General features: G+C 38.4%; 1 protein-coding gene across 1 annotated transcript in view; it reads right to left on the bottom strand.

Annotated features, from left to right (window-relative positions):
- The window catches only part of slit1a (slit homolog 1a (Drosophila)), a 62,962-nt gene that overhangs the window by 26,075 nt on the left and 15,254 nt on the right, over positions 1-21,633 (bottom strand). Inside the window, exons 3-9 of the mRNA XM_056761274.1 lie at positions 21,150-21,221; positions 20,561-20,632; positions 3,013-3,084; positions 2,860-2,931; positions 2,654-2,725; positions 1,577-1,740; positions 304-451 (exon numbers count right to left, since the gene is read on the bottom strand). Coding sequence (XP_056617252.1) covers positions 304-451; positions 1,577-1,740; positions 2,654-2,725; positions 2,860-2,931; positions 3,013-3,084; positions 20,561-20,632; positions 21,150-21,221 — 672 coding nt within the window. The remainder of the gene's footprint in view (positions 1-303; positions 452-1,576; positions 1,741-2,653; positions 2,726-2,859; positions 2,932-3,012; positions 3,085-20,560; positions 20,633-21,149; positions 21,222-21,633) is intronic.

Genomic DNA, 21,633 nt, shown 5'->3' with positions numbered 1-21,633 from the left:
TGCCAAACCTCCTGACAAGAATAGCAAAATCTGAAATCAGCTATATGGTGGGAAGAGAGCCAGCAGTCTACATGACAAAGTCAGTTGTCCAACTTTCTGACATCTTAAGGACAATTGTAACTTGGATAAAAATATAATACAAATAAGACTGCACGTGTACAGATGAAGAAACACTAGCTGGACATTCATTTAAGGCGTATTCTTTTGTCCTTCAGTTCTTTGTCTTATTTACACTGCCAATGGCCATCCCCCACATTGGACACAAAATACACAGCATTGCTGTCAGTACAGGACCTCACTTACATCTCTGCCATGCTTTCGGGCAAGTTGGCTGGGATGGCTGTCAGTCCCTTGCCTCGACAGTCCACGATAGTATTACTGCATGTGCAGACCGCTGGACACGAACCTGCAGCAAAACTGCACAACTGCACACCAGTGTTTTCAGCTGGACCTGCAGAGTCAAGAGGAAATCTGAATACAGCTAAATATTGTAGAACATAATGGAACATGGAAAACAATGCATTACAGTGTTCAAGTTTGATCCAAATCACTCAATGTTTGCTGTAGAATCTTCTCAAAAATACTCATGTACGACCCCTCTGATACATTCTCCTTTTATTTGACATCATTTTATTACTGCTTAGGTCAAGTTGAATACACGTGTTATATATAACACTTTAAGATTTAAAAAAGGTGTTTAAATGTCGTCCAACAGGAACGTGTACTAAAGTGAGTGATCGGTTAATTTGTTCGCATACAGTTTACAGAGGTTATTTTATTAGTAGTTTGCTACTATAATAGCCAAATTCCACTAAGTGGAAATAATAAAAGATAAAGGAAAGTGCTTGTTACCTTGATATTCTGTGAAAATGTCAACCTTACCTCGAAACATTTTACAGTGTTTTTTACTCTGGTAACAGCACAGATTTTAACATTTGGTGTTTTAAATACCCATGTGAGATCTCTCTTCAAATTTGTAAAGCATTTGTTTCATTTTTAGTGCATGATTTTTCATAGTCAGGTAAGAGCCATTTTAAGGATTATTACATCCATTATGCTACATATTCCTCATAAAGTGACACATGAAAATTAGTATAAAGTAACAATTTGAAGTTCTATAAAGAGGCGTCTTTTCTCCATTCATTAGTTATTATTGCTTCAGGATTGTGCATTTTATTTTATATAAATACTACAAAGCTTATTTTCTCCCAAAAACAGCATCCTTTTTTGTCACGCATGATTATTTCCCTTTTTTTATATTTTTTTCATAGACTGACATTTTTTGATGTTTAGACTATCAAGCGAGGGTTCAGTAAAATATAAACAGATGGTTCAATATAATCGTAACAAATTCATTCTCTGAGCATTTTTATGTCACGTCCATAACACAAAATATTACATCTATAACGCTGGAATTGCCCTGCTTTACTACTTTAGTTAGGTTCTAGCAAGATTGTGAAAATGTTACAATGTTACGTGAGCTTAAGACTTTATAACTTTGTGTTTGTTAGAAATTCATTGAACGTGAAAGAGATGTTGATAAATGAAAAGCGATAGCTCAAAAGGCTTCTGTTACCTGAACAGGTGAACTCGTGTTTCTGGACCTCGGCCACGTTGAGTCCTTTCAGTGGAGTGGGAGAGCTGCATTGGGTGAACAGGCCGAGGGCCGGCCGCTCCCGCAGCCACTGAGACAACCAGGCCAGATGACAGTCACAGTTCAGGTTGTTGGAATGCAAACGGCTAAACATCAACACAAATGTTACGATAAATGGCACAACTTTCCTATTGAGCTGCAACTTACAGTTTTCAAACATAGACAGAGAACATTTATTACAGCCAGTTAGTGTTCAGAACTAAAGTTAAGACAGTCTTTCATTTGTAATGTTCATATCACATCATAAATCTCTTCCGTGCATCTAAAAGACAATAAACAAAAACGTATTGGTGATCTTCATAGAAGCCAGTTTCATACATTTCATAGTTCCATTTTATTTCTATAACTGTCATGATTCCGCTATCATGTCATGTTTATTCTTATTCTTGCAGCGGAGTCATGACTAAGTCTAGGGTTTTGTGTGAGAAGGACATGGCATGGCTTAGATTTTGGCTGTCATGCGCCTTCTCGTGTCTCGTCTATGGCCCCGCCCCTCTCGTCTCCTCGTTAGCTTCCCTTGAGTGTTTCATTACCCACACCTGCCTATTGTAATTATCCTTTGTTCGTCTCCCTATTTAATGCCCTTGTATTCTCTGTCCTGTGCTCGTTTGTTCTTGTACATACTTGGAAACTTTGATGTCTGTTTGCTGTTCTGAACTCTTGTTCCAAGGAGTTATCCATACGCTGTGCCCCAGCGTTCATTTCCAGTGCTCTGTTCCTGTTTTTGGATCCTTTTGATTTTTGTTACAGTTTGTTACCCTACGTGAGTTTTTCGTTCCTGTTTGGCTGTCTTTGTTTATCCCCTGTATTTTACCCCATTGTGGGTTTTTGTTTTGTTTATTAAAATCTTTTGTTACCTCATACCGCTGCCTGCATTTGGGTTCTATCACCACACGTTTCGTGACAATAACAAACAAGCAGTTTTCCATACATGTATGTAGTCACTGAAGTAAAGAGATAGAATCATGAAGAGGAAAAGGTGATATGTGTGTCACTCACAAGGTCCTGAGTTTGGGCATGTGGTTGAAACTCGACACTGGAATACTGCTGATGTTGTTGTTGTTCAGCGTTCTGCAAAATATCAATGAACCTATCAAGAGTCTTTGACAGATTAGTGATGCACTGTAATGATTTGTTCATGTCACAGGTTGGGATTGCCAGACTCTGTTGATGGAGAGGTGATGTGGTCTCTGTGAGATACTAACAAAACTTCCAGGTCACGTAATGCACGGAACGCTCCGTCCTCAATGCAGCTTATGTGATTCTTGTCCAACTGACTGTACAATACACAGGCAAAACAACGTTAGACAAACATGTCACTTCTTTATATGTTTGATGTTGTCCAGAGGTGCGCTTACAGGTTCTTGATGTCCGTGGCTCCACGGAAGGCCTTTCGAGGAATCGCCTGGATGAAATTCTCACTCAGGTCTCTGTAAACACAGACAACACCATGCGTGCACATAACATTAGATAAACGATACAATATCAGAAATTTGATTCTGAATTTGTTACAATCTTGGAGATTACATCGAAAACAAATGATTTCAGAAATCATTACGTGTCGATTGGCAGAGTTTGAATCAGATGCCTGAATGAATGTGGTCTCCAGATCTCACACTGGTGAATAACAGCAGGAGCCCAATGCTCATAAATGATCTGGGATGTTTGTTCACATGAGAGCTGTTCTGCGTCTGTCCTGACAGGCCAGTAATTAAACAAAATGATCCAACTGCTTTTCTGTCGTCTGACGCTATAAGTAAGGATTTATAAAGAAACGGGTAAACAATCAGGTGTGCGCATATTCCAATGAGGTTTCTACATCGTATCCTGAGAAACCGCTGTAAAACAATTCATGGACAAGCCTCAAATGATCAGGAAGACATGAAAATCCGCATTCAAAATCCTGTTAACATGCTTTAACAAGATCATCTGCTGAGCACAAAGCTTTCTGAGTAATCTGAGTGGATTTCACGCTTGTGTTTAAGAGGCTAATGGCAGGACTCTGAGGGCACTAATGAGAGGAACACATCACACACACATAACAGAGCCGTAACTGTGCTGTAACATATGCAGAAATGGAACTATATTAGCGAGATGAATCACTTCTCATCATCTCATCATCTATCAGTCTTCCCGACACAGCTGACGTGAGCAGGCCTGATACCATAAAACGCGTTTCTTTTTACCTTGTGCATGTTTTTACAAAACAAGAGGACACACAGGTTATACTGGATAGCAACGGCACTAAAATATTATTCCACACATGAAGTGAGACGAGAGCTTTGTGAAGCCGCAAATCACAAAAAGGTACCTCAAAGAAACATTTACACTGCTCACATCCGCTTTCAAGTGTCCCAGACAAGGGCTTGAATACTTATGCAAAGAAATCTTACAGTTTTTTAGTTTTACAAAATTTGTTCAAAAAAGTCTTGTCAATCAGCACAAAGTTTTGTCATATCGTGTATGGAGTGTAGATCAATGTAAAAGATCAAAATGTGAATAAAACTAGTATATAAAGTGCCTCGCCAGAGTATTTATGTTCCTTTATATGTAAACATTCTGTGATGAGAGGACCTTTCACATTCATTTTACGTTTGCTATTTTAATGGGTATTTTAGTTTAGCATCATTTCTTTAATATTCCCATCACAGTATAACAACATAAATACCTCAGAAAAAGGCCTTGAGCTGCTCATGGTCCTCTAGTTTGCTCAGACCAACATTAGACCTACAGGACACAAATAAATCCTAGACCTATCTATATCATCTGCCTCACACATTGCTGTAGGGCCACTGATCCAAATAACTGAACTTTATGATACAGTTACAGTTACATTTACATTTAGTCATTTGGCAGACGCTTTTATCCAAAGCGACTAACAGTGCACTTATTACAGGGACAATCCCCCTGGAGCAACATGGAGTAAAGTGTCTTGCTCAAGGACACACTGGTGGTGGCTGCTGGGATCGAACCAGCAACCTTTGATTTACCAGTTCAGTGGTTTAACCCACTAGACCACCATCTCACCATCTCGTTTGATACAAACGATCTGAAGGAGCAGCTTGATATCTTCAGCTCATCATCTTTATCACACTATCCTCAGGGAGTGAAAAACAAGCTGGGAATTGTCCCAAGAAAGTCCAGTAAACACAGAGACCACACAAAGAGCTTCATTCCCTTAAGATTCAAAGCTTCACGTAAAGCATTGCTGCTTGGTTCTCCGCGATGATTTTAAAGATAGTAGGTGCTCATTTTCACTGTCAAGAAATCAGTGGTGGGTGATCAGCAAAACTCAGACAGTTTTGTTTCACCCAGAAAATGCAATGAAGAAATGTCTAGTCCATGATCTGTTCTGAGCTGTCATGAGGAGTGTTTGTGTAATAATCCAAGAGTTTGGAATTATTGTTTTTCCTGTAGCTCAGTGGTAAAAGCATGGAGCAAACAACGCCAAGGTCCAATCCCAGGGGATTGCACATACTTAGAAACAAATGTTTAGTACAATGCTATGTAAGTCGCTTTGGATAAATGCGTAAATGTGCCAAACAGATTGTTTTTATCTGCATTTCCATGTCATCAGATTGAAAACAGCAGAATCTGTCGAGACGTCTGGGTCTTGATTTGTTGGGTTTCGCTCTTGTTGGATAATAATCACTTAACTTATGTTATACATTTAAGTGTACAGTATAATAGCAAAAACACAGCTCCTATTAGTTGTATTCCAATTACTAGTGATTGTAATGTAAAGAAAAATTGGTTTTGGGATAAAAGAGATATCACCCTCGCAGCGTTTTCACAGGGCACCATGCTGCCAACAACAATGCATACTCGCATTACATTATTAAATGAGAAAAACCGCTTCACACACCTCATCGAGAAGCTCATTTTACTCACATTTAGAATGTCTATAACTTGGATTTGTTTTATCTGCAAAGCGTTACTTTTGTTTGTGGTTTACGTACGATGCAAGAAGGTCAAAGATTGAAATCAGATTGAGATGAAAGATGTCAAGATCATTTTTTGAACAGAATGTTCTTTACATTATGCATGAAAATGACCTAAACCCTCTTCAGGCAGTAATTGTTTCATTCTAATAATGTCTTTGATTTCTCCCACCACCTGTTTAAAAATCACCAACTGCCGAATTACAACCGCAGGTCGTGAGGTAAATCAACTGTAATCTAAATCCACATCGGAGGAAAAATAAGCAGTGATCAGTCCAATAAATGGTTTGTAAATTCATTTTGAGAGTTTTGACTACTTAAGAGCATTGCACAGCGACTGTTGCTCTTCGTAATGTTCATGTTCACTATTGGGACAAAATAAATAAATATGCCTAATCAGAATATGTTTGTGGACTAACAAAATGATTGAGACAGTAACCAATTTTTTGGGACACCACCAAACAAGTTCACAGAAACAAAATGTCAGAATGCACCCTTCACAGGTTCCAATGATGTCTTACTCTTATCTTATCAATTCTGGTTTATCTTCTTCGAAACACAAAAGATCTTTTAAGATCCAAAGAAAAAACACATTTATGTGTTCCACAGAAGAAATCATCTTGAATAAATGATGACAGGATTTGTATTTCTTACTGAACTATCCCATACATTGCATGAGAGTTGAGCAGACGCTGGAGCTGACTTTCTACATCAACACCACACGTATATGCTTGCTATTTTATCTGTGGACTTTGTGGAATTGTTGAATAAAGACGTTTTTTTTTGCTTTGTTGCGCACAAATGTTTGCTGCCTATGAAAGCTCTTGGACCTCACCAAAACTATCTCAAATTGTGTTTTGAAGATGAACGTTTGTGGAACGACTTGGGGGCGAGTACTTCATGACAGAATGTTCCTTCTTTGGTGGAGTTTTCCTTTAAACATTTGATTGTTTGCGTTTCAACACTATCTGGTCAATGTAAAAACTGAATAACTGGTTTTTGTTATGGCGTCTGATTTCTTCACATGAATTGTCTCAAGGAGATTAAATGTCATCATTATGGCACTGAGCATTTATCACTCATGCTGACAAACAGGGAAGAACACAATATGTGACATTAGACAGCAGTGTTATATTAACGGCCTTCAGAAATCTAAAGGTCTTGTGTATTGCTTTGCAACCGCTGCTGTAATATAAATGTCCTGAGGCTTTGTGAATCAACGATTGCTCACCAAAGGTGACGGCAGTCAAAATGACTGAGGTGAAGGTTGCTAGGAGACCAAGGTGCCCAGCTGGAACTGTGTGTGTGTGCGTGTGCACACCCAGCTGGAAGTGTGTGTGTGTGTGTGTGTGTTTCTTTTCGAAATGTCAGGGCTGGTGTGTGAATAGACTGCCAGTGGTCTCAATAATCATCTGCAACCCCCCACCTCACCCCCCGCTGAGACACTGACCTCTCCACCTCAGGGCTTCCTCAGGCAAACACAGCTTCAATCCATCTTCAGCCCATGACAACGATGGGAACGGCATTTAAACCTGAGGCCAAGGGTGACACGCTGGAATAAAGAGAGCTGGCCTCTCAGTTGTGGGTTTGAGCACGGTAACAAGACTATTTATCTCTGTTCTTTATGCTATTTAAAACAAAATAAGGTTAGTTGCAGGGCTCTGTGCAGGATTAAAAAACTGAGTTTGTTCCAAACAAAACAATTTAGATATTCTTGATCTACATAGGCATATAAAGATCTTTGGAGTGCAAATTAGAAAACAATAGCTAAAACCTTTTTTGCCTTTGCCTATTTCTTAGCTATAAGTAAACAAATGGTCAACTGATATTTTTATACAAATATAACTAGATTGAGCATTAAGGTTTGGAATGACATGAAGGAAAGATTTTCATTTGTGAGTAAACTATCCCTGTAACTTCTTATGCAGATCACTGGCTCCTGAGGTGGTGAATCAGTACATGTTGTACAGGGGTCCGGATAAATACCCTTTTCACTTCACATTGAGACAAGGTTCATTTATTTTCCTGTGACGTGACCGCTTGAGTGCATTGTGATACTTCACAGCTATTTATCACCAACCTGCAAAACCGACATTGTGCTTTCTTTTTGAAATACTCTTTTACATTTGATGGATTTGGCAGACTTAGATTGCATTATCCTATACATTTGCTTCTAAGTATGTGCAATTCCCTGGGAAGGAACCCATGACCTTGATGTTGTTAGCGCCATTCTCTAACCACTGAGCTACATGAACCTTCAACTCAGTAATTTTGACTGACGTCACCTTTGGTGAGCAATCGTTGATCCTGTTCATATATACTTTGAAGTACATATGAGAAACACTTTAATTATACTTTAACATATCCATGCACTAATTTGTTTATTTGTTTGATTCAACCGTTGAGTAGTTTGTGTTCCGTGACGGTCTAGCAAATATGTTAATATATAAAAAAAGTTTTGAAAAGTTTGGTCGCATTTCATGATGTTTATTGAGTTTGATTTTGGTTAAGCGGCCCGTTAAATGTCACGTGATATCCCTGTTCCTCTCTGGTGGAATGAGCTGCCAGCCTCCACCTGACCAGCAGAATCCATCACAGCTTGAACACATACCTGTTCACAAATGGTCTACTTTCTGTTTCTCTCTTGAAAACATGAATCTGTTATCTGTTGTTTAGCTCATTGAAAAAATGTCACATGCTCCCTCGTTTGTAATTCGCTTTAGATAAAAGTTTCTGCTAAATGAAACACTGGTTGCCGGATGTTTTCACAGCATGTCAGTGTAAATCTGCATGCCATTGGTAAGGGATGGTTCATGTTCTTGAGCCACAAGCTGTTTTCAATGCATATGAATCTGATTGGTTATTTGAACCTTTCTTCCATCTGTTTATGTCAAAATGTAAAGGTAAACATTGTCAAACATTGTGGTCAGTTGTGGTCTAGTGGTTAGAGAGTTCGACTTGGTAATCAGAAGGTCGCTGGTTCAATTCTCAGTGCCACCAGGAAATGACTGAAGTGCCCTTGAGAAAGGCACTGCGTTGATAGCTGCCCACTGCACCCTACTTGTAAGTCACTTTGGATAAAAGCGTCTGCCTAATGAATAAATGTAAATAATGACCTAAAGAGTTCAGTCTGATACGTGGGGTAATTTTGAGGAAGAATTTTAGTTAAAAAGAAAAAAGTTTGATTGACAGGCCCAATCATAATGCTGATATTATGTGGTTTGTATACTGTTTTGCACTGTATCCCTGAGCGAAAGGGCTACTGACATCAGCTTTAAATCTTTAAAATGTAACATTTGTAACACTTTATAATAACTGCACGCTATGAATCATTAGTTAAGCATCAGTACATAGTTAATTAATCATTTATGAAGCATTGGCCCCACATTAATAGACATTAGTAAGCAGTTTATAAATACAGCTATAAATGGTTTGTTCTTGATTGATAAGCATGTATATAATATGCTTAATAATCAAATTTTCATACTTTATTAAGGATGAATTCATCATTTCTAAACTAAGGATTACATTACTTACAAACCAGTTAGTTAGGAGTTGTCAGTGGTTCATGAGATCATTTAGAAAGTGTTAGTAAATGATTAATAAACTCTTTGAATGCACATTTATACATCTTATTATTCTGACATATAGTAACAGTTACTTAATTTGTTAATAAATGCTTTTTTAACACACATTCCTGCTGTAATTCATGATTAATTAAGGTAGTTATAAAACATTTACTAGTTGTCAGTTAACTATTTTTGTGAGCTCATCTAAAGTGAGGACTATGTATTGCTTGTAAATCATTTACAAATGAGAGTTGCATATCACTTCACAGTTATATTTTTTGTGGAGGTGTGCAGGAATATTTTTTTTTTCAGAAGTTTATTTTTCATTTTATATCAATTCATTTAATGTTAATTTATATGTTTGGTTGTACAATTTTAATTTTGCAGAGGTTTATTTTTTATTTTATATTAAATCGTTTTATATTCATTAATATGTACAGTTGTACAGATTAATTTCTTTTGCATCTTGAAATAAATATTTCTATGTTCTGTATCCCTCTGTGTTGTGTTTTTCCTATTTCTGTTTAGAAGATAACTGAGCCTTTAACTCTCATTTGTAAATGCTTTACAAGGCATACATAGTCCTCACTTTAGATGAGCTCACAAAAATAGTTTACTGACAACTAGAATAAAGTATGAAAATTGATTATTAAGCATATTATATACATGCTTATAAATCAAGAACAAAGCATTTATAGCTGTATTTATAAACTGCTTACTAATGTCTATTAATGTGGGGCCAATGCTTCATAAATGATTAATTAACTATGTACTGATGCTTAACTAATGATTCATAGCGTGCAGTTATTATAAAGTGTTACCGTAACATTCTGGTTAACCAAAATTGAGGTCCCCACAGGCACAAAAGCTTATAAATGGTATAGAACGATAATTTTTGAAAATGTAAATAATGCAAAGTTTTCTACGATCTTTGGCGGTTTGGCGGTTGGGTTAGGGGATAAAAGATACAGTTTGTATAGTGTACAACTCAATACGCCTATGGACTGTCCCCACGGAGATAATAAAACATAAGTGTGTGTGTTGGTCTGCACAGGTAATGGAGGTCAAACTAATTCTCAAAAGAAACACCTCGTGTGCCCTCGTTTTTCACTGGTCTCATGCTGCCTGGTAACCTGAGCAGCTCTTAACAAAGTGGAATCCATGTGCAAATATTAGCCAAGTGAAACAAAGGAATTCCAGACACGCACAACAACTCCGTTCTACAATGTCTTATTCCTACTTTGAATGTTTTATGTGTTAAGAATTGAGTTTATCTGCATTATTGAGAGAACGTTGAAAAATCAAGCTTTGTATGTATGCAGAATGCATGAAACACCTGCTCACAGCTTCATAACTAACCTTAAAGAGGTCTAATCAGCATTTTCCGAAATTGAATTTTTTGTAAGCAACCACAAAAACCTCAGAAAATTTCATAGAGATTACAGGCTTGCTTCTTCGTCTCCCTTATATTTCTCATGACTTGTCAAATCAAGTCAACTTTATTTATATGGCACTTTTTACAATTTTCAATTTACAAATTAACTTTAAGCAAAACATTTAAGTCATATGTAATATATATCCATAAAATGGAAGGAAGGAGTCGGGAACCGGAAGACATTCAAAACATTTAATAAAGTAATATAACCGCCGGCGAACAAAACATAAATATAAATACAAATACAAACACAAGTTCGGGCCCGGTCCTCTCTCTTCGACGGTCCGGTCGCTCGTTCCTTTTATATGCTCCCTATCTCCTACGTGATTCGAGCCCGGTGTGCGCACAGCTGGCGCTAATTCACAATTACTCGAACCACGGTCTCGCCCTGCCTACTCTACTACATCATACAAGTTAAAACAAAAGAAGTGAACACACTCAGAATACAGACACGCACACAGGTTCATATACACCCACATGCATGAAACACGACTCCACACACACACACGCTCTCTCATAGATGTGAAGCCTACAGATGCAGTTACACACACACTTACGCTGTCCTCTGAGCGCCCGATGGTCTTCACAGCCTACGCTGAACCATCTAAATCTGATAATGAATCAGGCTGGGAATCTGGTGATGGATGGACAATGTGTGAACTTTAGCTCTTACACTTAAAGGCACTTGACATGAATTTGAGATGATGCCATTTGTGAGAAAAAGCATATAAAACACAGCAGTAACGCCCCACTAAACTGAGCATTACTGAAAATGTCAATGATAATGCAATTGTGTTATGTAAGCTAGATCTTTCTTTCCCACACAACTCTGTCTGTAAAGCATCAGATAGATAAAGACCACCAAAGCCTCGCATTCAGAGCTCTAATGGTATAAGAGATGCCGGGAACTATCCTCAGCTTTAACAGAGGGGGATCTCGTACCTAAATATTTAAAGACTTTCCCGTCGGTGTAATTAATAACACCGGAGCATGTTGACTGTTTCCAGTGTGTTTGCTCGAGGCTCTGAGGACTTGGAGTAAAGTGGAAGTTGAACATTAGGCCGGGAATGGAAAGTTCCCTTCATGTCCCCTATGTGACACTTGTGAAGTAGGACAGACGCGTGACGGAGGGGAAATTCTGCCGCATTCAGGTCACACATGCATCCTTTCGTGCTCCTCAAACATCGTCCAAGCCTAGTTCCGTAGTCGAGTTTCTGAGCTTTTGTGATACAGACCAAAGAAGGACACGACGAAGGGAGGGAGGAGAAATAAATCAGTTATAATGTCATGGTTTCTGCAACATTCACTGACGCGGGCCTGAATTAATGATTCTCAGAGTGATCCTACAGAGAGCTGCTCTCATTTCTGAATGCACTTTATTTATTAACGGCTTGGTCTCAGTACAGTTGAACGATTGAACATCAAGCACATCAGTGCTGTTTCTGTCCTCTTTTTCTCTCTGCTGGATTTAGAATCTGATTTCTTTTCACTTACACACTCTGTGTAAAGCTGTCATAACATCAAATAAAAGTTCAGCCTGATCTCTCTGGAATTCGTAAGCATTGTACAAGGTGGAACATTCCTGGGAATGTTTGTTCAATGTGACTTAAACAAAAAAAGATTATGATTATTAGAAGAGCAGACATAAGTTTGGGGATCAGTCTGCACTCTTCGAAATGTAGATCTATCATTACATCAAGGCAAAGGTCAGAGATCTTTCAAAGGCTTGGGGAAATAGATAGACAGTAAATTGTCAAAACATGACAAACTATAACTGTAAAGCAGAACAATCAGATAACAATTTCATTCTATACTCAATCACTCATTTTATTGTTATTACTAAAAGAGTTGAATTACGGTGCGATGTCTCGTCACATTAACTGATGAACATCTTGAATGTTTTTTTTGTCATACATGCATAATAAACTATTCTATTCATTCTGAACTGAAACAATTGCTAGGAATTAAATTAATTTTTGAATTATTTTCTCAAAGATTGGTTAAATGATGTTTGTTTGTACTCCGTACTTTTTTGGAGGGTCTATTGGCAAAAATGCAATATAACATAAGTTACACAGAAGATCATTTTTAAATATTTTATTATATCTTTTCATGTGACAACACTGAAGAAATCACACTTCGACATACTGAAGCAGAGCATGATCCCCTCACTTCAGAGACTGGGCCACAGGGCAGTATTCCACCCCAAACACACCTTCAATGACAACTACTGCCTTGCTAAAGAAGCTGAGGGTAAAGGCAAAGACCTAAACCCTATTGAGCATCTGTGGAGCATCCTTAAACTGAAGGTGGAGAAGCACAAGGTCTCTAACATCCACCAGCTCAGTGATGTCCTCATGGAGGACTAGAAGAGGACTCCAGTGGTAACCTGTGAAGCTCTGGTGAAATCCATGACCAAGAGGGTTAAGGCAGTGGTGGAAAATAATGGTGGCCACACAAAATATTGACACTTCGGACCCAATGTGGACATTTTCACTTAGGTGTGTACGCACTATTGTTGCCAGTGGTTTAGACATTAATGGCTGTGTGTTGAGTTATTTTGAGAGGACAGCAAATGTACACTGTTTTACAAGCTGTACACTAACTACTTTACATTGTTGCGAAGTGTCATTTCTTCAGTGTTGTAACATGAAAAGATATAATAAATATTAATAAAATGTGAGGGGTGAACTCACTTCTGTGAGATATTGTACATAACAAGGGTGGAGTGAGCCTCACCGCTAGATTTTACTGACTGGTCCTTTAAAGGAATAGTTCACCTTCAAAATAAAAATTCTGCTATCATTTACTCTCATTTTAAACCAGTATGACTGTCTTACTTCTGCAGAACACAAAAGAAGATATTTTGAAAAATGTGGTAACAGAAAACTGTTGGTCTTCATTGACTTGTATTGGTTTTATGTACACACAATAGTAGTTAAGGGAGACCATTGAATCTTGGTTACTAAAATTAAAGTGTTTAGCAGAAGAAAGTCACACAGGTTAAAAATGTAAATAATGACAGAATTTTATTTTAAATGTGAACTATTCAATCTGTCTCTTCTTCCTCTTATTCAGGGTTCAGTTTTGCTGGGTCAGACTTCACAAGCCAATGGATACTCATACAAGACTGTCACTACACACGGCATATGTTTGTTTGAACATGGTGGTCCAAGCACTCTTCAGCATGCATACTCTGGGTTTGTCTGTGCTTTTCTAAGTTTTCATAGTAGGAGGAGAGGATGCCAGATGTTTAAGAACAGTCTAAATGGCAGAGGAGTTTCAGGACATACCAGACCCCATTGTGCTATTCTTTATCATGCCTGACCCAAAATCAAACACGCAGGTCCCCATCTCCCTGGTGACATTGCTATGCCCCACCATCGCTTAGTGACGGAAACAATGGTAGGCTGGGGAAGTACATAGTACAAGTAAAGGGCAAATCTCTTCTACTGAAAGAAAACTTAGTGAACAGCTCCTCAGTAAACAGCTCGACCCAGTTCAAATAAGAATACAAAACCTTGACTAAAATGCTTTTCAAGACCCGTTCAATCTGAATGAGCGTGCTTAGATGTTGAAAATAGTTTTGCATTGGCTTTGTTATCCCTGTTGAAAGGTTTTTGAAGCTTGGTAGCAGGGTTGTGGAGGTTTAAGCTGCTCATGTGCTGGTTTAAGCTGGTCCTGAGCTGGTTTAGGGCTCAGGACCAACTTAAACCAGCACAAACCAGGTACCATGTTTCAAAACCTACCTAACCAGCGCGTGTGGTTTTTTCAACAGGGATGGATGACATAGCAGTCGTCAAGAGCTCAGATTATATGGATCTTCTTGAATAAATAATTGTCTTTTGAGAAGCTGGTTGATAAAATGACAAGAGACCATTCTTGGAAGCTCCACGCGAAGAAAAGATGCAAAAGAAGAAAATCAAACATAGATTATTTCGATTTTCTTTTCATTCTTGATTGGACTATGTTCTAAATTCCTAGGCAAATTATCCTAAACTTCAAGACTATTCGTGTAAAATAGTCTTGGAAAGAGAATTTTAACCGGAATGGTAAAATGTCTTACAATTCTCATCAGCTGTAAATAAGCCCTAAAAGATGTAAAACAGAGATGTGGACATCTGTTCATTTAGATGGGAAAGATTTTACAGAGCCACAACTTCTTTCAGGACAATCTACAGTTTTATTTCTTCAAATCTCAGTCAAGGAGATCAAAATGAAAGTGCTCTGGATGTTTCAAATTGTTTTCATTGTAGAGGATTCTGAGCGTGAGCCAGTGTGCATTCTTTCCAGGTCTATATGTCGAGACTTGTGCCCGTCCATGGGAACTGGTTTTGAATAGCATGTCTTCTAACCTGTGCACATATTCTCTAAACAAACACTCATGAGGCCTGTGAGAAGCAAATTCTCCAGCGACAGATCCTTAATGTTACAAATAAAGCAAAAACAAGGTGCCCGGTTATTAAAAATTTATGGGAGAATCTTAATTTTGAGCAATAGCATTTATTGGTCAAGAGTGCAGTGCATTCATGGCATAAAAGACAAACCTTGCGGGTCAAGATCGAGGTAATTGCAGTTATTGCAGCAAGCAGGAAGTTTCTTTTGGGTTCACTTGAGTTATTTAGCTGACGCTTTTATCTTAAGTGACTTACAAATGAGGCATAACAATGGAAGCAATCCGCGCAACAAAAGGGAAGCATTGCATTAGCACTTTATAACTGATCTCAGCTAGGTTATCCAGAAAATGCACTTTTAAATGTTGTTTGAACATTTCTGTGTGTCAGGCGTGTGTGTACAGATCCACCCATTCTTTTTTTTTAATCCCCAATGACCCTTGACTGTCCTATTGAAGGAGCTGTTGGCATTGTCTTGATGAACTTGATGTCACATTGATTGAGCCATCCCTATGATCGCCCTCATCCATTTATACACTGACTGCCATTGTTTTCACGTTGGACTACTTACAGTGAGATACAAGAATGTTTTGTAAACAAACGAGGTGTTTTGTTGTTGGATGCAAGACTGAACATAAGTCTTCATTTACTCCTGACATCTGAGCCTCTGAAGACGCTGTGGATTAGTTTTATTTCTCAACGGAATGTGCAGAAGACATCAGGTGAAGTCACTTTAAACGGGGATGCTTCACAAATGAATGTTAGTCAAATGCTTGATTCATATGGGTCATGTTTTCAGTTTTAAACATATGACGTGTTTGTCCCTTGTATTGTCACATATGAGAACAATGTACACGTTGTTAAGACATAGCGCATTTGTGCATTCACTCATAGAGAGCATGTTTTAGTTTTTAATGATGTTTTATTAACAAAGTTCGGGAGGAGCACATGTATATTACTTACCCGGCTGGCTTGCTGTGACTATTCTCACAAATCAGATAACTAACCTGTCATGGTTCCGCCATCTTGTCATGTATATTCTTGGGGCTCAGCCATGGCATAGCCTTAGGTTTCGTGGAGAGAGAGCGATAGTTAACCTAGTGCTCTTCTATACTCTCTCTCCGGTCCGCGTCTCTATTCCTGCCAACTTGTTTCCTCTTTAACTCTCACTGAGTGTTTAATTACAAACACCTGCCCCTTGTTAATTATCCTTTGTCTGTCTCCCTATAAAACATCCTCATGTCTATTGTCCTGTGCTCATGGAATGTATCTGAATGTGTATTCTGTATCTGGTTACCTTTGTGACGGTCCTCTTGGAATTGTTCTTGTCAAAGTCAAGTTAGTCTAGTGTTTGTTTTTCTTAGTTCATGTCAAGTGTTAGTTTATCTAGTCCTAGTTAGTCTGTGTCCTGTCTGTTTACTGTTATCTTGTTTTCTTGTTTAAACCCCATCGTGGGTCTTTGTTTTATGTTTTCGTGTGGTAATAAACTACTGTTAACCCGATCATCCACGTGTCTGCCTGCATCTGGGTTTTCCTTCCGCCAACCCTGACATTACCCAGCTGGTTTCCTATAGCCAATCTCACCAATCATCCTTTTTAGCTCAGGAGAAAACCTATACAAACAGACAAGACGCCTTACCCTCTTTCTCTCTACGTTTTCGCAGCATCCCTCCTCCATTCCAACTCCTCATCATCAGCCCGTTTTTACCGCAGCATAGATTTTTAAAGTAAAGACAGTGTTTCCCCTTTTCACTTAATGACCATTCTCTTCAGTTTTGTTGTTGGAAGCACCGGCTCAGCGCTTTCTGCTGGAAAGGGGGCGGAGACCAGAAGCTCATTTGCATTTAAAGAGACACACACCGAAACAGCCTGTTTTTCCTCACAGGCAAGAATTGAACATGTAGGTCACAGTATATTACAAGATCTGTGGTGTATTTTGAGCTGAAACTTCACAGACACATTCTGTGCACTAGATTTGGGGTCCTATAAAGCTACATAGACAATACTTATAGACACTATACAAATCTTTTTCTAGAAGCAATATAAGGCATAGAAATAGTTTGTATTATTGTGTGAGGTGTTTCCAAAGAGATGTGTCTTTAGCCAATTCTTAAAGATTTTGCTGTTCTTGGAGCGGCTCGAAAAAAGGTGCATGAAAGTGAATAAGCTGTTAAATTTTACGGGAGACTTCACAGACCACCTCGCAGCACGGCGAGAGTGATCGGAAAGCATACAGAGCTCTCTGCTCCCGCGGTACTTCCATGTCATACGCCAATGGGTCTGTGCAGCTGTGTTTTAGACGACAGACAAGATCATGATCCTCGCAATTGAGGATGCCTTCAAGATTGATCGCATTCCCTACATACGTCTGAATTATGAAGTGTACGGAACCAGTTGTAGTCTTGTAAGCTAAAAGCGAACGACTGTTGGAAGCCAATGTAACCTGATGAAGAGCGGTGTAACGTGTGCTCTTTTTGGCTCATTGAAAACCACTCTTATTGCTGCATTCTGGACCATTTTCAGAGGTTTGGTTGTACAAGCTAGAAGACAGACCGGGAGAGCATTACATTAGTAACTGTACCAATTACAATTAGCGCTTGTACGAGGATTGCAGAGCATGCTACAACAGGAAAGGTCTAATTTTCCAAATGTTGTACAATACAGATCTGCATGAACAGGTCGTGCCAGCAACATGATCCATAAAGCTTTGCTAAACATCACTTTTTAGTCTTCACTACATCAAGAACAGATGAGGTTCAAGACATGATTTTGGGTTAGTGTGAAAGGTCTCCAGATTCCTGTGTCTCATTTTATGAACCTGGCACGTCTACCCCACTCAAAAACTTCACAGAACTCAACAACAGTATAATACTGACCTTTCAATCCATGATTTCTGAATGTTGTTTCATCTTCTCTCAAACATTGAAATCTCAATACAGCGACTGGTTAATATTTTACTAAGCAAATCCTGTCTATAAATAATAAATAAAGCGAAATTTAGATCCTGTTGTACATGAATGCAGAACCCTATCTCTTTTCATCTTTCTCACTCTCCGCCTGGCCCACTTGTTTTGAATATTTCACAGTGTTTTTTCTCTTTGACTTCATTAAAATGGGTTTAACGTTTTACTGTGTAAAGCACACATTTTATAACTTTCTTTTGCCACCTTCAGAAGGCCAAACAATGATCAGTCTGTATATTTCTAAATTGTAAACATACGATCACACACCATGACGAGTATTCATGAACAAGACTATATAAGGGGAACTGGATTATTTCTTTAATTCATATAACATAACTGAGCGGAAAGTGTATCTTCACTGAACAAAGTAGTTATAGGCAGTTCTTACAATGTTTTTTTATATTTTAGGGGCTTTTGCCTTTAATGGATAGGAAATTGGAAAACAGACATTAATACATTGGATATAAAACAGGGGAGTTGAACCAGCAAAGGACGCTCGAGATGGTAATCAAACTCTGGACAGGCTGTAAGTGCACTAGCGCTACATGTCGGCGCACTAACCACAAAGCCATTGGCGCCAACGTGTGTATTACTTTTGGTCTGTACTCATGGCCTGTAGACCATGGGCCGGTTGCATAATTTGCTTAGAATAGTCTTGGAAGTTAGTTATCCATTTTTTTTCTTCAAGACTGGTCAGAACTTTTTTACGTCAGTTCCATAAAAAGGTGATTAGGTGAATAGTCCTAATCAATTGCCAGTCAGTGAGAATAGTTGTTAAGACGGAGTAGGTTTTAAGTTTATGCAATTGGACTCCTGCCATACTTATCGATTGACTGCAACAATGCTACTGGTATTCAGGGACAGGCATTAGAAGGGTTCAGATCATACCTCTCTGGGCCTTTAAATTTTGTTTGTATTAATGGGGAATCATCAGAACGAATGCCAGTGAAATATACAATCATATCCATAAATATTGGGACATCGACACAATTCTAACATTTTTGGCTCTATCACAATCATAATTTCAAATGAAATAAACAAGATGTGCTTTAACTGCAGACTGTCAGCTTTAATTTGAGGGTATTTACATTTACATTTACATCCAAATCAGGTGAACCGTGTAGGAATTACAACAGTTTGCATATGATTCTTGTTAAGGGACCAAAAGTAATGGGACAATTGGCTTCTCAGCTGTTCCATGACCAGGTGTGTGTTATTCCCTCACTATCCTAATTACAATGAGCAGATAAAAGGCTGAAAAAAAACATGTAATATCTGACTTGGGCGTTACATTAGACAGCAATCTGTCTTTTTAAAACCACATCTCATATGTCGCAAAAACATACTACCTAATAATACCTAATTTCACCTTAGAAACATCATCAAACTCTGAAATATATTATCTGTCTCTGATGCAGAGAAGTCTGTCATGCATTTATGACGTCTAGATTTGATTATTGCAATGCTCTGCTATGTGGTTGTTCTGCACCCTCACCCTCAATAAATAGGCTACAAATAGTCCAAAATGAATCTGCTTGAGTTCTTACCAGGTCAGGCAAGTTTGACCACATAACCCCAATTTGTAACACCTTTACACTGGTTACAAGTCAGATTTTGTATTGACCACAAAATACTGCTTCCCACTTATAAAGGCTTAAAAAAGCCCCAGCTTCTGGATAGCAAATCCACCGAAGGAGGTAGAGTTTTTCCTACCTAGCACCTTAACTGTAGAACAGCCTTCCTGACACGGTTCAGGGCTCAGACACTTTCTCCCGATTTAAATTAGGGCTGGGACGATATATTATGCAATTCTTCTGAACTTTTTCCTCAATGATTTATGGTTAAATCCAAATTCTCATCCCGAGGTAACTAGTGATATGCCAGCTACAGTTCGGATCCTGCCTCCCACCAAGATGTCAGATGACTTAACGCATGCTGAAAGATGACACCTGCCCTAACAAGGACTTCAGATGTTGCCAGCTCCAGACTATGAAAGTCTTCCTATTTTTTATTAAAAATGTTTGAATTTGTTCCGTGTAATCTGAGTGTTTTAGAGTTAATCCTTGTGTAAAGTGTCTTTGCAGTGGTGTAAACTGTGAAAAGCGATATACAAATACACGTAAATTTAACTTTGATGTTGGATATTTGCTATTTTGGGACTGGGTCAACTAGGTCTCTATTCACTTTCATTACAAAACAAGGAACAGCCAGGATTTGGACTATTATTACTCAAAGATGGCAAACATGTCATTCTAGGGTGAACCATTCCTTTAAGGGTAAATTTGGGTACTTCCAGTAACAAAACATGAACCTTTGTTCCAAAAGAATTAGCATTGTCACAGGTCACAAAAGGTCATTAGATATTCATTGGGTGGTCATGTTATAAAAGTGTTTTAGCTACTTTGCTTCTTGGTAAAAACGGTCTTCCAGCATGTACCATTGAACATGTTCCAAAATCAGATACCAGCTCAAGCTAGATTTTCAGCAGTTTAGCCGTGTGAATGTCAACAGACTGTATTACACTAGGTTCATTTCCCATGACTGCATTCAGTCATAGTAATGATGTGAACATCAAGCAGGAGAGGACAGAAAACATGGACTTACAGTCTCGACAGAGCCGCGTTCTTCTGAAACAGAAGTTCGGGAAACTGTTGAAGCTGGTTCCTGTTCAGACGTCTTTGAGAAAACAAGAGAAAAACACAAACACATTGTATTCTGAAGCCAAAGAACTGTGTTAGAACATTTGTGTTTATAATGAGTGGATTATTGTAAAATTATTGCAGAGTATTGGACAGGCAGCATACTGAACCTGTAAAAACGATTTCTTTCAACATTTATACCTAAAAAGCATTTTAATCAGCAAATTCGTGAAACAACGTAGAGGCCGCTAATGGAAATAATCAGATGGAGGGATTGTTCATTTCACTTTCGTGTTGATCCAAATGACTTTCTTTTGAAAAACATAAATGATTCATATTTGAAGAATATACTTGCAGCCGGAGCTCTTTTTAATATAACGAAAGTGAACCAAACTAGTGGTTGCCTAAGGCGTCTTGACCAAAACACACAAAAAAATGTAGAATAATGTTCTGTTAGCTTTTCTCTGTCAAAAATATCTTTGGGTAAACTTGATTAACTTTGATATTGCAAAAAACATTCAGAAAAACGTGTGGCTCTGGCCCACAGAACTTACAGCCTCTCCAGCTCTCTCATGTCATCGAATGCTCCACGCTCTACCATTACAATCTGGTTTTCCATCAGCTGCCTGTTCAAGAATGAAAAGAAGCCATGAGAAACTGATGTTCAAATACAGAATATAACATCTGAGCAATTTATGGATACTGATGGTGCTTGAGGATTATACACTTGCGTTTTTAAGCAAGGATCCAGTTGGATCCCTCACCCTAAACATTAAGAAAGAAATGCATAAGAATCCTTCCACCACGTCACGACTGGACAAGCGAATGTTCTCACTAATTGCATCCGTATGCTTGGGGAGCTGACTTTTTGTCAGGCTCGCTACCCAATCAAGCAATGCCTTTAGAGACAGAATAGGTCCATGAAGGCATCTCCTAAAAACGTATTCTGATAGGCTTCATAGGCAGTCTATTTGTTTACGATAACTAATCACATATTGAAAAAATATAATACAAATTTCTCGCTTTGCCCCGATCATT

This window comes from Triplophysa dalaica, chromosome 11 (assembly GCF_015846415.1).
Source record: "Triplophysa dalaica isolate WHDGS20190420 chromosome 11, ASM1584641v1, whole genome shotgun sequence".
Taxonomy (NCBI): domain Eukaryota; kingdom Metazoa; phylum Chordata; class Actinopteri; order Cypriniformes; family Nemacheilidae; genus Triplophysa; species Triplophysa dalaica.
The sequence above is the reverse complement of the archived record's forward strand: the minus strand, read 5'-3'. Positions and strand labels throughout refer to the sequence as shown.